Source organism: Tympanuchus pallidicinctus, unplaced genomic scaffold, assembly GCF_026119805.1.
Source record: "Tympanuchus pallidicinctus isolate F22 unplaced genomic scaffold, pur_lepc_1.0 scaffold11, whole genome shotgun sequence".
NCBI lineage: Eukaryota > Metazoa > Chordata > Aves > Galliformes > Phasianidae > Tympanuchus > Tympanuchus pallidicinctus.
The window spans coordinates 952,999-968,899 of NW_026294627.1; the positions used below are offsets into that span (position 1 = coordinate 952,999).

At 40.3% G+C, this 15,901-nt stretch overlaps 1 protein-coding gene across 3 annotated transcripts in view; it reads left to right on the plus strand.

The window, feature by feature from the left end:
• The window catches only part of ACER3 (alkaline ceramidase 3), a 56,098-nt gene that overhangs the window by 24,708 nt on the left and 15,489 nt on the right, over positions 1-15,901 (plus strand). For all 3 annotated transcript variants that reach the window (XM_052670897.1, XM_052670898.1, XM_052670899.1), the window contains 4 exons: positions 721-773; positions 4,741-4,793; positions 6,438-6,519; positions 8,084-8,119. In XM_052670897.1, the coding sequence (XP_052526857.1) occupies positions 721-773; positions 4,741-4,793; positions 6,438-6,519; positions 8,084-8,119 (224 nt within the window). The remainder of the gene's footprint in view (positions 1-720; positions 774-4,740; positions 4,794-6,437; positions 6,520-8,083; positions 8,120-15,901) is intronic.

Consider the following 15,901-nt stretch of genomic DNA (forward strand, 5'->3'; position numbering starts at 1 on the left):
CGAATGACAGATTAAATACTCTACTGGCTTTGCTCTAAATAATGAAATCTAACTTACAAGAAACATTGTCCTTGTTTAACTGCTAAGAACTTGGTACGAGCAAAGCATACATCTCATAAATTAAATTCTGAATTTACTTGTGAAATCAAAGTATTTCAAATAAATAAAATGGATCATCTAGAAGGATTGCAGGAGGAAGCTAGGAGATGGTGCTTACATTTCACAGAATGAATGAATACTGATGGATTCTGTTTGTGTACTTTGAATTTCTAATTCTGAGTTCTAGTAACAGTTGTGCCTCCATAACTAGCCAAAAACTACTTGCAAAATTTACCTTTAAACTAGATGATAAGCAGAAATATTGCTGACTTTCAGGATAACCACGTTAGAATGATGCTTTGCATTATAAGATTGACAAAGTGAAGTCTTAATGTTCTAAAAAGAAAGCTGCAGTAATGCTGTTCCATTCATTCTGGGTTCCCTTCGCTCCTGATCTCAAGTGAAATCACACTAGATAGTAGGAGACAGGGAAACTTCCCTCCCCCCACAAAGAAAAAAATTGACAATATAAAGTGGGCAGCCATGGAAAACCGAGTTGTCCCCAAGATAGGATGCTCATGGCTTTTTTTTTTTTCCAGTAAGTTTTGCGTGTTTAAGTTAATGCACCCAAAATGTTTTCAGCATAGACTTGTATTCTAACCATGGCTTTGGTGTTTTCAGCTGTGGGATTGGGATCTTGGTGCTTCCACATGACCCTGAAGTATGAAATGCAAGTAAGTATTGATAAGTCACTGTGACTCATTGTGTTTCTCACTGTGTAGTCATACTGCCATTTCTTGACAAGATGAAACTTCTGTAACAGGAGTTAATGTACCTCAGATATGATTGTATGTGGGTCTTACTCCACGTGATGCTTTACACTAATAGATGTACATACTCCTAAAATAAGAGCTCTAATCGATTGCTTACTTTGTAGAAGACACTTTGTTTGGAAATTATACTATCTTCTTACTCACTGGTACTTTAAAATTCCTGCAGCTGTGTTTTAATAGCAAGCAGTATAGACTACTGTTATTCACTGTATCATCTTTTTTAGCTTAATGTCTTCTATTATATTTTCTATTGATCTAGATGCACTTGTAGCACAAATACTGCAGTCAGTGTCTGCTGAGAAACAATAGTAGAGTCTCGTTCTCAAGCAGAAAGTATTCAGCAATCAGGCGTGGGCATAAGGATTTGTCCTGGTATTACTCATTTTCTAAAGGGACATAGAGAGCTTTGTCCTGTTTTAGGTCTGAGAGAACAAAGGAAATTTGTCTTTATATCAAAGAATGAAATGAAATTGAGTTCAAAATTAAGAAACCTATGCTCTATGCTAGGAATCTGTGTTTACACAGATTCTATGTTGGTAGCCTGAACTTGAATCATAGTCTACCAAAACAAAAGTGTGTGTCCTTTCAGACCATGTGAATGTTCTGTCTGGCCTCCAGGTGCCATCCCTCAAGAGTGCAGGTCTCTTGGATCCCATACTGTCTCTGCCAGCCTTGAGAGGGTGTAGTGGAGACCCTGAGCATCTGAGATAGCCTGTGCCTTGGCAACTGGATCAAGTCTTGAGTCATAATGGGACCTGAGACTGTGTAGATAGACACCAAAAATCAGATGTCTTGAATTTGAACCCAATTACAGTCTGTAGTGATGCTTGCCTCCGTGATGCTCGTTTTCAATTTTGTAGCATGTGCTGGAGATAAGTCACAGTGGAGCATCCTGTTGCCACCATACAAATATTTGCTGTTCTTTTTTTTTTGGCATGGAAAAAGTTTCTTTCTGGATCCATCACCCCACCTCCTCCCAACTAATAGCTAATACAAGTTAATCCCATCTCAGTGGGAAAACTTAAACCTTTTCTTCTCTCTAACCAGACTTTCAAATCCCCTTTCATAGAATCATATATCCCACGTTTGAAGGGATCCATAAGGATCATCAAGTCCAACTCCTGGCTTCACATAGCTCCACCCAAAAATCAGAACATATGCCTTGGGGGCTTTGCCTAAATACTTCTTAAACTCTGGCAAGCTCAGTGTGATGACCACTGCCCTGGGGAGGCTGTTCCTATGGCCTGTCACCCTCTCAATGAAGAACCTTTTCCTGATATCCAACCTTAACCTCCCCAGTAGCAGTTTTGTGATGTTCCCTTGGGCTCTGTTTCTTGCAGGCGAGCAAGGCCACACAAAAATGATCCAGGCTTAAAAAAAAAACTGGGTGGTTGTTTTTGTTTTTGTTTTTATTTTTAAATCCATGTGACTTTGCTGGTTATCATGTAGCTCTGGTGTTGCATCAGAACAACCAAGTGTCCTACAGACCATGGTGTATAAAGGGCGAACAGAAGCAGAGTAGAGGGGAACAGCAATGACTTGCATCATTTTTCCCACTGGAATAAAAGGCTTTATGTGAGATAAAGTACACTTGTTATTTTGGCAGCCACGCTAAATCTGCAAGTGGCCCATAATACTCTGCTTACTAAGCGATGAATCACCATAAAAGAAACATTTCAACTAGTAAATAGTCTTTTCTTGTTCAATTTCTCTCTTGTTATGATTCAAAGTCAGCACTTGACAGCTGTTTGAAGAGAATTTCTTGACATTTGTTTCAATCTTAATACTGTAAATGGTCAATTCACATGCTTTAATTAAGGGAAATGTGAAAGCTTTGCTTTCAAAAGCAGTTCCTGAGAGTTTTTTTTTCTGAAGCAACCACTTTTTGATTTTTATTTGCTCAACCATGGTTTGCGGGCTCCAAAATACTTCTTTAACCAGCTGAATCAGCTCACAAAGTTCCCTTCTATACATGTTCCTTCAGTGTTCAGGTATCTTGTCACAGCATTTTGGGAAGGATAAATTTCTTTTGAGACAGAAGCCATTGTCTTCTGCAGGCAAATCCTAAGTAGGATCTTTTTGAGAGTCTCTTTGCTGTTAATGTTTTGTCCCTGAAAAGCAGCCAACATATGAACTTTGTGGTACACACAGCTGTCCAAATGTGCAAGTATTTTCTAAATTGTATTTCTCATTCTTTTTACCTTCTTTTTATGAGTCCTTGAATCACTCATGCTCTTAACGAATTATGAATGAATTAATCCTGCAGAAAATTCTTTTCAGGCTTGGTGAATGAATCACTGAACTTGTAATTAACAGTAACTACTATTATCAACTAGAATTTAGCTATTGCTTCTTTCTTTTTCTCCCTAAGACATCACAACAATGATGAGCTCATCTGGTGGCAAAGTTGGCTTCATCTGCCCACTGTTCCCAATGCTTTCTTTGTGCTACCTACTGCAATCCCCAGCCCTATAATTCAGGGATTAAAACCTTCTTCCTGCAGTCTCAGCTGTGTGCTGGGTCACCTATTGGAAGTGACTTCCCATGGGTCAGACAAACATGGCTGCTGGCTCGAGAGGCACCGGCGGTACGTTCGAAGAAGAGCAAGACTTGCCATTTCAGTGACTTAGATCTGTTTAGCTGTATTGTGAAATATTCCTGAAGTTTCTGTGACCAAACCCAAGGAAAGCTTTATAGTTCATGCCTTGGAGAATTCATCTTCAGTAAAGAACTAGCTCACTTTTTCCAATCTAAACATTCAGTACTGAAAGAAGCTTTTTGCCTTTGCAATTCAACCAGTGCTCCCAAATGGAGGAGAATCAGGTTGGCCATGCAGAAAAACAAGATTGTGAACTAGCTAACTATCCTTTACCAGTAATGGGAAGGGAGTTTCTGTACAAACATGGCCATCGACGACTTCCAGCATGGTGGAGGAAATAGATCAAAACAGCTTTGCATCTGGTTCTTGTTTTTCTTAGGAAAAAGTCCATTGTGTTGTGGGAGTAACAGTTCTAAGGTGGCGCAGCGTTAGCGTTTGATCCACGATCAGAAGCAGTAGACCTTCACTGATGCATTCGCTTGCTTTTCCTGATTTTTCCTGATTTTTCAGTCCTTCACTGGGAAATCAGTTAACTGTGTTACGAGCAGAAATGCGGTGGTGTTCTTTGAGAACAATTTTAGGATAGAATAATGCTATAAAGTTCTGTGAGTTTCTTTCTTCTTGTTTTCCCCTCTTGGATAAATGCATCACAATTCAGAGTGTATGTGTACCTGTTATTGAGAAATCACCTACAACTGTTTTAATTCCATCGAAATTGAGGTGGAGAAATAACACTGATCTCCAAAATAATAAAAAATATTTAAAGTAAGACATTATTTGGCAGTCACAATATGAAAAACAAGCCCACAAATCAGCAGAAAAAGCCATCTCAGAATTAAAACAGTGTCAGAAATTACCAAAATTAGGAAGTAAACCTTTGAGCGTATTTCAGGGTGCTTCATAATGGCCTCAAGATTTATTTTACATGCTGAAACAATTATATCATTGCAGTTTGTTGAAGTTTGTATAGGAGCAACTTGTATAGAATGTATTATAGAAGCTTGTGTAGAATGCTACTGCATCAAGCAGAATCCAAGTGATGTGGTCATAATGTAATGTAATGTTCCAAAGATCCAGTGTAATTAGCTTATTAATATAGTAACATTTCAGTAGTCGAATAGGAGTTGATACTGCCTCATACTGAAGTTCATTTGAGAAGGGGAAATCAAAATGATGTAAGAGTTCTATTTTCTTAAGTCTTCTGTCTCCTTAATTAACTTACACAAGTTAAAAGCAGTTTACATGTTTTGATGTCTCTGCTTTTTGTAGCTGTTGGATGAACTGCCAATGATATACAGTTGTTGTGTGTTTGTCTACTGCCTGTAAGTATTTGTTAAATGTTTTTTTTTTCCTGAATATTTTTGAAATAGTAGATTTTATAATATGGCATATGTGGAGCTCAACAGAGAGGCTGACATTGAGGCTTTCAATGAGATCTCAATTTTGCCAATAGTACAACATTGTGATTGGCCATTAGAGCACCAAGTTGACTTAAATCCTTGTTTTTGCTACTTTAGAGATATCTTCCTAGTGTTTAGCAGGAAAGCATTAAAGAGTAGCACTGCATCCAACCAGAGCTGTGGCACTTAGTATGTAAACAGCTGACATAAGAAAATCACTTCAGCAGTACCGATGAAATTATCAACGTGGCAATTAATTGCAGCTATGTTTTTATGACATAGTCTGGCTTTACATGCAGATTTCAGTTTTCTGGTTAAACCTGCTTTCCACTCATCTAGAAAAGTAAAGCAAAAAAAAGGCATTAAGAGCAAATTTTGTGAAGAATGTCCTGGAACATGCATGACAGCTTAATGCTGTGCCAGGATGGTTTGTGCTGTTTAATTTCAGGAATAATGTGGCATTTAGTAAAGATACAGTAAGTTATTTTTCTTGCCTGTTGCTGCAAGGCCTGGTTGGAATAACGGTTTGTTCCATTGCTTGGAAAATCTAAATGATTAAAAGGACCCGTTGCAGACAGAAATTAATTGTCTTGTTGCTTTTGAATGTGTGATCAAATATTCAACTTGCAAACTGGATATCTTTTTTGTAAAGGGTATAAGTAGCTTGCAGTGGAGATGGGCTGAGATAGAAGTAAATCTGCATCTTGTGGAAATTACCATCAGTTTGTGATTCATACATTAGTATGATTTGTACAGACTGAGGAGCAGAATAATAATCTCTCTGTTACAGTTTTCCATTGTAGCTCCCTGTCTCCTTGAAATTGCCTTTGCATTCATTTTGTCTGATTTGAGTGTGATTGGAGAAAGGATAAGAAGAGGCTTTAGAAAGCCGATTGAAAAAATAATCACGCTCATTTTGTGCAGTGGTTGCTGTCGTCTTCAAAAGCACTGAACTCTGTTACTGCACATCCAGCTCTAACAAGACTCTACGTTTGGTTGGTAGTAATTAAAATGCTGTGAAGAACGAGCTAATGCTTGGTTCAGGAGGCCTTTAATAATCGTTCTGGTTTTCTTGGAGGTAGTTGGGGTGGTTCTGCATGGGATTCTCCCTCACCTCATCATTCAAACCCAGCGGCTCTCAGGCCATGCAATTACTTTGACAGTGCATTTTGCAGTGTAACATATTGTGCTGCCTCATACATTATATTTCAGATATTTCTACACTTTTTTTTTTAATCCATGCTGGTATCTTTCCAAAAGCTTATGAACTGAAGAGTTTGCTGTTTTGTAAGGTGGATCCTTTCCCACACTGACTTTAGCTCACAGACGTAATGCTTTGGGGCACTTGCATTGCATTCCAAACTCATTTCTAATTTGTCACCCATCACCCCTCGAGCACCTTTGAAAAATGTTTATGCTTTCTTTCTCAATTTGTTCCACTGATTGGTTTATTTTCAGTACATGTATAAGCTTACTGTTGGGTTTTTTGCTTATTTGTTTTTGAAAAATACATCCTTTATGTGGTAAGTGACAAATGTTATCTCTCTCCTTTATGTTCTGTTCCAGGTACGAATGTTTCAAGTACAAGAACACAGTCAATTATCCAATGCTTTTCATTTTAATAACATACAGCTTCATAGTCAGCATAGTAAGTAACTTTTTCTGATACCTCATTTTCACCTGCATGTTGGCAGCCTCCTGTCCCACAGCAATCCTGAGTCACTCCCACTGCCAGTGAAGAATGACTGTTGTGGGAAAATTACATACTGGCCTTAGTAAACTGAAACCTCTCTCTCTAAGCTACTAAACAGAATAAACAAAGAGGAAACAACGCAGTAATCCAGTTGCTAGAATAAGAATGTGACAAAACAATCCTTTGAGGACTGAGGAGTCCTTTTACAGGGCTGAAGCACCTCCCCTATGAAGACAGGCTGAGGGAGCTGGGCTCGTTCAGCACGGAGAAAAGAAGGCTGCGGGGTGACCTCACTGCAGCCTTTCAGTACCCAAAGGGAGCCTACAAACAGGAGGGGAATCAACTCTTTGGAAGGGTTGATAACTGCAGGACAAGGGGAAATGGTTTGAAGTTGGGGGAGGAAAGATTTAGGTTGGATTTCAGGGGGAAGTTCTTTACTATGAGAGTGGTGAGGTGCTGGAACAGCTGTCCAGAGAGGCTGTGGATGCCCTGTCCATCCCTGGAGTTCTTCAAGGCCAGGTTGGATGGGGCCCTGGGCAGCCTGGTGTAGTATTAAACATGGAGGTTTGTGGCTCTGCCTGTGGCAGGGGAGGTCGGAGCTTTGTGATCCTTGAGGTCCCTTCCAACCCTGGCCATTTTATGATTCTATGATTCCTTTTAGGTCCCTGAGGAAAGCTCTTTGACAAAAGTGGCAATAATCCTGTTTATCAGGCTGCAAGAAGTGAACTGTAATGGACTGTTGTATTGAGGGGTGTTTTGAAACAACAGCCCAAATAGAAAGGAGCATTGCTGATTAAGAAATGAGATTCAACATGGTTTCAATTCTTCTAACTTCATTCCCTTCTCAATGCAGACAGCTACCTGCTCGAACAAAATGACTTTTGCACAGGCTGTCAGCCACAGATGGAATCTCTTTCTTTATTTTTGATAAAGGTTATTGTATTAAAATAGTGATGCAGGTCTTTTTCCTTTAAAAGACTTCTCTTTTACACCTCCTAAGCTTTCTTTTCTTTACACTTGTGGCAAGTTATGCCTAGGGCACGTTGCCTTTCTGTCTCCAAAAACAGAGCATAAATGAACTGTGTGACCAACGTGTCTGTTAACTACTGGCTTTTGGTAAAAAGAACTGGAATATTATTGTCAAAAACATTTGTAATAGCAAATCAAAGCAAAGTACATCATTTTCTTGCAATGCTTATCCGCAATGTGCCTGGCAATTTCTGTATTTTAATTGTTTTTGTGTGTTATAAGTCTGTTAAATGAGAGGAGGTCTTAGATGTTAATATCTCTATTTGTGCTCCCAAATGTTCCAAAATAACTCCACAGTTTAAAATGGATTGAAGAAACCCCAGATTTTGCCAGACGAAACTTCAAATGTTTAATCAGCTTTAATGGTATATGGGTAGGCCCTCGTTTTTATTCTAACAAACAAGCCTTGGCTGTTTAATCAGTAATTTAAATCAGTAATGTTATGTTTGTTCTCTGTTGCAACTTATCTATCTCTTTTTAATCTGTGCAGGTTTACTTAAAATTGAAACAGCCTGTGTTCCATCAGGTAAGCCTTGCTCTGTTGGAGAAGCTGGTTTTGTTTAAACCATGTTATTTTAGTGGAATGTCATGTAGGGTGCTACATCTGGAAGGAAGAATGGAAGGTAAACACCATTTGCTTTTTACATAGTCTTTAGGCAGCAGTGCTGCCTGTCCCATTGCCATCCTGTTTCTTGATGACCTGAAAAACTGGTAGGTTTGATACGTGTTGTTTCAGTATTTGACCTAGTAGCCTACATGTTTCTTCATCAGTGTAATAAACGTAACAAGAGGAAGGCCTTAATGAGTCCTGATCTGCTTTATTCCATTACTGGCTGCTGTGAAACTGCAACATGGCATAGGCAGTTTAGCCCCGTGGTCTTTTCTTCCTTTTTCAATATCAACTTTCTTTTTTTAACTATTCAATTTTAATTTGTATAAATTCAAGCTGTATTTAAATGGAGAATATTTACAGGGCTATGCAGTGACCTTGTTGCTATTGATTCTGTCCCGTCTGCTATTGATGGGCTGAGAGAGTTGGTGCCCTGCAGCCTGGAGAAGAGAAGGCTCCAAGGAAACCTTATAGCAGCTTTCCAGAACCTGAAGGGGCCTACAGGAAGGCTGGGGAGGAACTTTTTATAAGGCCAAGTAGCAGCAAGATGAGGGAAAGTGATTTTAAACTGGAAGAGGATAGATGTAGCATAGATACTAGGAAGAAATTCTTTACTCTGAGGGTGGTGAGACACTGGCACAGGTTGCCCAGTGAGGTTGTGGATGTCCTCTCCCTCGAAGCACTCAAGGCCAGGCTGGATGGGGCTGTGAGCAACCTGATCTGGAGGGAGATGTCCCTGCATATAGCAGGGGGTTGGAACTAGATGATCTTCAAGGTCCCTTAGAACCCAAACCATTCTATGATTCTACGACTCTCTGGTTGTACAGACTTAATAAAACATTTGGTACAGGCTCTTTTGTTGCTACACTGTCCAAAATTATTAAAGCGCATCTGCTGGTGTCAGGTTAGGACGTGCATCTCTTGGCCATTCAAAGGACTTTAGAAGTCGTGCTTGCTTGTCTATGCCATGTGTAGCTTTCCTTCTTTTATGACTTTTTTTTTATTAAGGATAACAGCAGAAAAATTGCTGAGCAAAATCACGGAGCTCTTTGCGGGATAGAGCTTTAAAGCCTTAATTTCAGAAATTGGTAGTGCTGTCACTTGTCAAATGGTGCGTGCTTCATCAGCAGTCATAAAAATGATGCATGCTTCCTGTTGCTGGATTAGTAAAGTGCTGGAGAATAAAGTAAATTCTCAATTGCTCCAAATGATCTGTCTTGGAAAGAGGAATTGTTAACACTACCTGTAGATAAAAAAAGACTTGCAGGTGTTTTTTACCCTGTTTATTAAACTCCATTTTACCATCCTGGTTTTCTTTTTGTCAGGAAGATATTAGGCACGGTGAAAATTGCAGTTTCTGATACTTTTACTGAGCTGACTGTAACTAGCTTTGAATGAAGAGATTTTAAATATATATATTTTTTTACAATAGCAGAATCTACTACTGATGTTGGACTGTTTTATTTCTCTAATTTCCTACTCAACCTACATTTACTGCAATAAGTATATCACAGCTTCATTGTAGCTCAGTTTGGAGTGTTCACTTAGATGCAGTTCCATATGACAGATATTAAGATAAATATTACGACTTGTCTGGAAAGAGGAACAGGGAAACTTTAACTCGCTGCCCCAAAGCACTAATTTTTTGCAACTGGTTTCTGTTTGGTTCTGTGTACAAATTCCCTGTAATAACTTATACGTGAAGAATCAATGTAGAAAAGATTTAGGCCAGTATAAGTGCTGAACTTCTATAACTCTTTCCAAATTGATTTTTATGCAGAACATACAGTTATGGCCAAATACCAAAGTCTGAAGTACTGCAGACATTTTTTTTCATAATCTGTGCCAAATATGTTGTAAATCTGGAGGAAGCATTACCCCGACTCACAGCTAAGCAAGGTTATTTTCTTAATTCTTGTCCTCTGCATAATTACAGTAGGTATTTTCCAGCTGAATGAGTTGTATAGTCTTGAAGGTTAAGTATTAAATTTCTTTGTACCTCATATTGTAGCCTATACTCTCAGTCCCAAGCTGTATGAGAGAGCAGCGTTAGGACTTAAAACAGCATTTGATTCCTCTATTTGTGGTCATCGTCATTTGCCAGCCTTGCAGAAAGGAGAATAATCCCGTGGACACCTTGGTATTGTTTATTGTTGCGGTGTGTTTTTTCCTCTAAATGAAGAGCAACAGGACTCTTGGAAAGGGCAGATAATAGCAGTGCAAGGGGAAATGGTTTTAAGCTGAAGAAGAGAAGATTTAGGTTGGATATCAGGGGGAAGCTCTTTACTCAGAGTTGAGAGTGGTGAGATGCTGGAACAGCTGCCCACAGAGGCTGTGGATGCTTCATCCATCCTTGGAGGTGTTCAAGGCCAGGTTGGATGGGGCCCTGGGCTGCTATGAAATGTGGAGGTTGGTGGCCCTGCCTGCGGCGGGAGGGTTGGAGCTTCATGATCCTTGAGGTCCCTTTCAACCCAAGCCATTCTGTAATCCTCTGAAGAATGGGAGTGGATTCCATTATATTCAGTTGACAGGATTCAAGCTTCAGTTCTCAGTGAATTCCTTTCCACTTCCCAACTTGTGCTCATGAATTGCATATTGCCAACAGGGCATGAAGGGAATTCAGTTTGTTTCTCATGGTACTGTGGCACTAGAGACCAACTTCTTATTCTCCATTCAGATACTACAGGTGTGCAAGGGTCTCAATGATTCAGCCATGGAAGGAATGAGATGTGCATTTTAGTTAGCTGGGTACTACACATCATTAGAAGGAGAAAACACTTAAAAACTGATCTGTAGGCTTCTTTTCTTTTTTTCTGTTTCATCAATTAATCAAACAAGATAGCACTAGTCTTTACAGGCTTGTATTGTTCTGCTTATATCAAAATTTCTACGACTAAAGCGTTGTTTTACCTAATTTCCATGCTAAACAGGCACAGGTCCCAGTTCTATAGCTGTTCTGAAGCCAGCATCATTGACCTCTCCTCTCCCAGCCAGCACACCGATTTACTGTCTGATGGGGAAATTAACAGGTTAAAACTGTTCAGAGTTAGCTTTAAATCAGATTAGCTGCTTATCCCTGTTGCGTGCTTGTACCACGTGTATATTTGTGCTTATGGAAGGAAAGAGATGAAGGAAGATTGGTTGCAGGCATGGAATTGTCCACAGACAAGTTAAAGGCAACCCTTTAAGCAGAAAAAATGTCCTGAACAGTTAAATTTTTAGACTTATGTATCACTGGTGGCCTTCTAGTATGTTATGGCCTAGCAAGCTATCATCTGCAAAGCATTTTCCATCCAGATTTATCTACTTGCTCCGTGTGGGATGCTGGCTGTACAACTGAAGGGCTCAAAATCTTCATTCAGTGAGTGGGCCAAGCTACATGAATAATGAAATAAATGTAAAATCCTTTATTATTTGCACAGTCATCTGCTGCAGGAGTTTGAAGCAAAATTTCTAACAGAGTTAGCTAAAAGGTAAACTGAAAATTAGATGAAGCCTAACCTGACAGCTTTTTTTTTTGACAGCTGTTTTTTCCACATTAGGAAACACAGTTTAAAAATCTTTTGTATAGACATTACAAAAGTGTTGATATGTTCTCCCATGAATAACAGAGCAAGCTGGAGAAGGAGATCAGTGTAAGAATTGCAAATATGGTAAGGGAGTGAGTAGTGCAAAATGACTAAGGGAGATGATGAAAGCCAGACTTGGTCTGGACTTTCTCAGATTGGTTATGGGAGTGTTTTTATTTAATGACCTGTAGCAGGAAAAGAGTCACATCCTGATGGTATTTATGATGATACAGATCTCAGAGACATCACTAAGTACAGAGGAGGATGAAGAGTGAACTGGGAGACCTGGAGGACTAACACTGCTAAAGAGGGAGTGGGATCTGAAATGACTCGGAATGGAAGAACTGATGGGCACATACCAGCTACTGTTGTCATAAGCTGTGCACAGATCATTCAAGGAGAAGAGAGCCTGGACGTGTTTGCTGATCACGGCATAATAATATGGCCTGTGAATTTTCTGCAGCAATGATAGAAGTAAACCACGTGTACTGGATTTTCAAGTTAAGGTGATTTTAGATAGAGGGAGTGAGCGTGAGAGGAAAAGATATTTCATGTGCTTAAATGAATAAAATTATCTTCGGTGGTGTTTTAAGCATACAAATGGAAAGAAGAAAGAAGAATAACTTAGGCTATTATGAAACTTGAGATGGGAGCCTGAAACTGAATGAAGAGTGTGTTGTGGCACAGCATAACACATTTGGACTTACAGATTCCCATTTTTTTAGGGAATATCTGTGAGCAAAACAAAGAGTCCTGCAGCTCTCCAGAGTCTTTCTTGCTAAGGCAGCAGCCAGTTGTAGCCTTTTGCCTTAATGATATTGTACCTCACAGTGGTTTCCTGCTTTCTACATGCTCAGGTTGCCAAGCAGTCTGTTAAAAATGACCTTTTCAGAGCGTATTTTCACCACAGAGCTTTTCATACTCAGGCACTGTCCTGCTAAAGAACAAGTATATAAAATGAATTGTGTGAAATTTTACTCTTAAGTTACATGGCCTCACTTCTAGAAAACAAGTACAGCTTTCACTCTGGCAAGTACCTGAACATAACAATAGCTTAGGGAGTGTGGAAAGATGTTCAGAATCTACAAAGGATGAGCTCTATGAGTCATTGAAGAGGAAACCAAGAAAAACTGCTGCAAACCGTGTCCCAGGAGCTCTGGAAGGCTGCTCAGCACCATGCAGCAGCAGTAACTTGCATGTCACGTTGATGTAGTTAATACCAAACCTGGTGAATCTGGTTTGGCTCAGTAACGAGCTGTTGGTGCCACATGTAGTGCTGAGCTGCAATAAGACTGTTCTCAGATACTCAGTGTTACTGTAGGAGTTGCCCTTCCTTTTTACCTCTGCTCAGATGTCTTTTCTAGAAATGCATGAATACGTAGAAGTCTGGTGCCTTTGCTGTAAATCTCAAATACAGTTTCTAGCTTCAAGTAATATTTCTTGATAGGTGGTTGGGATATTGATAGGTAAGTAGTGCCATGATCCCCAAATCTGCAAATGTGATTCCCAAAGTGTGCATATTTGAGGCTGATGAATTTGTTAGCAGAGAATGGACTGGAGGTTAGGAGCAGAAGAAATAGAAGTGGAAATAACAGGTTTTCTGTATTAGAAAGTAGATGAAGAACCAGTTTTATATATTTCCCCTGGTGTGGAGGACAAAGCTTGTTTCTGATGTACACAAGAACAAATCTGTTTGATTTGTTAAACTCTACATCATATCAGAAACACTGCTGAATACTGAGTGCTGGAATGCTTGGGTCCCATTCGTAAATGAGAAGCGTGCTCTTCATTGTATGTCCTTTTCACCAGGTAATGCTCAGTATGAAGAAGACTTTGAGTTTTTCCCCATCGGAAAGACGGGTGTGGAAGCTGAAATAATCATATCATAGAATCATAGAATGGCTTGTGTTGAGAAGGACCACAGTGCTCATCCAGTTCCAACCCGTGCTATGTGCAGGGTCACCAACCAGCAGACCAGGCTGCCCAGAGCCACATCCAGCCTGGCCTTGAATGCCTGCAGGGATGGGGCATCCACAGCCTCCTTGGGCAGCCTGTTCCAGTAGAGGGGAAACTGTTAACGGACAACAAAAGAAAAGGTTCTCCTGCTTTCTCTTGTTTAAATTGTAGTGAGGTGTTCTTTTGCTTACAATTTAAAGGCAGTGTAAGGCAGAATTGCACAAAGCTTGCTTGGGTGTTCCAGTGTCACTGAAGTGATACATTAAAGAACAACAAAAAAAGGGAACTGAAGGAGTTGAGAAATTTGAATAGACTTGAATTACAGTAGATATTTTTTATTTTATTTTGTACTGTGTCCCTTGGGTGGGCAGATAATACCTGAGATACTTTTTTGGCATATTTAAAATAGTAAATCCATGGGTGGTAGAGGAATAAAAGTAAACACTGCTCCCAAAAGTAGAAACTAATTTATGCTGCAGTGTTTATAGATACCTAGTAAGCAAAAGCTGTCATAAGACATGCATATCGTAGCAACACCTCCTGGATGTTTGTCTGTGGTGTGAAGAGAAGGATTGGAGCACACAGAGCAGAACACTGTTGTTCCAGTCTTTCATGGGCTTTTAAGCATGAATGTTGTGTTTTACTGCTTACAACCTATTTGTGTGGGGGAGTGCAAAAGGAAAGAAATTGTAGTGTCAGCTGTGCACAGGTTTTTCTTTATACTCATTGCAAGGTTCCTTTTTTCCTTCCTACATTAAGCCTGTCCCCTTCTACAAGCGTTTAAGAGATATCGAGCCACTGGCTCTACACTTTTCAGAGCTTTCCCTTTTACCTGCTTTTAGGAGCTGCAAAAATAGTGGTTATAGCCAGTGTTTTACATTGGCTTTAGGCTGACTCTAAAGTGTGTTTCTATGGACTTAATCTAGCACTATTTATTGCTTTCTTGTACGAAGGAACTGAGAGAAATTACATAGAAAAAGCTTGAAGGTCATTCAGTTGGACTAGATGATCTTTTCCAGCCTTAATGATTATGATTCTCTTAAGCAGATTGGTAAAAGTCTCTCACTTCACATGTTATTTTTTCTGTAACCATGCTGCAGAACTGTGTTTTGTCAGTGCAGATTGTATATGAGAACCACAAGGAAATGAGGTCAGGCCAAGGAACCTTCCCAGGAGCTGCTGCTTCTCTCTTAGAATAAATTACTGGATTTGGTTAGGAAAGCAAAAGCGCTTTGAAGTGGGTAAGATGCTATTCAAGAGCACTGTGCTATTGTAGCTTGGAAAGCAAATGGGATCCTGGGCTCCATCAGGAGAGGGGTGGCCAGCAGGGACAGGGAGGTGATCGTCCCCCTCTACTCTGCTCTTGCGAGGCCCCATCTGCAGTACTGTGCCCAGATCTGGAGCCCCCAGTACAAGAGAGACAGGGAGCTGTTGGAGAGGATCAAGAGAAGGGCCACAAAGAGGATCAGGGGACTGGAGCACCGCCCCTATGAAGACAGGCTGAAGGAGCTGGGCTTGTCCAGTCTGGAGAAAAGAAGGCTGCAGGGTGACCTCATTGCAGCCTTTCAGTGCCTAAAGGGAGCCTACAAACAGGAGGGGAACCAACTCTTTGGAAGGGTAGACAACAGCAGGACAAGAGGAAATGGTTTGAAGTTGAGGGAAGGAAAATTTAGGTTGGATGTCAGGGCAAAATTCTTTACAGAGGGAGTGGTGAGGTGCTGGAACAGCTGCCCAGAAAATGTGAATGCCCCGTCCATCCCTGGAGGTGTTCAAGGCCAGGTTGGATGGGGCCCTGGGCAGCCTGGTCTGGTATTAAACGTGGAGGTTGGTGGCCCTACTTGTGGCAGCGGGGTTGGAGCTTCGTGATCTTTGAGGTCCCTTCCAACCCTGGCCATTCTGTGATTTAACTGTATTTGTATTTGTCATTGTGATGGAGAGGCAAACTCCTAGCAATGGGGAATTGCAGCAGCACATGGAGCACTCAGCAGTGAGCAGTCCCAACACCACGTCCCCTTTCCAACTTCAGATGGCACTGATCAGCACTCAATACCAGGGCCATATCTAGCAGATTCTCTGATTTATGTGCTGCACTCCAACAGGGGAATTAGTTTACAGTTTTGTGTAAAAGTACAAGCCAGAACAAATTAGCTTTTCCAAATAGTTTTGCTTTGTT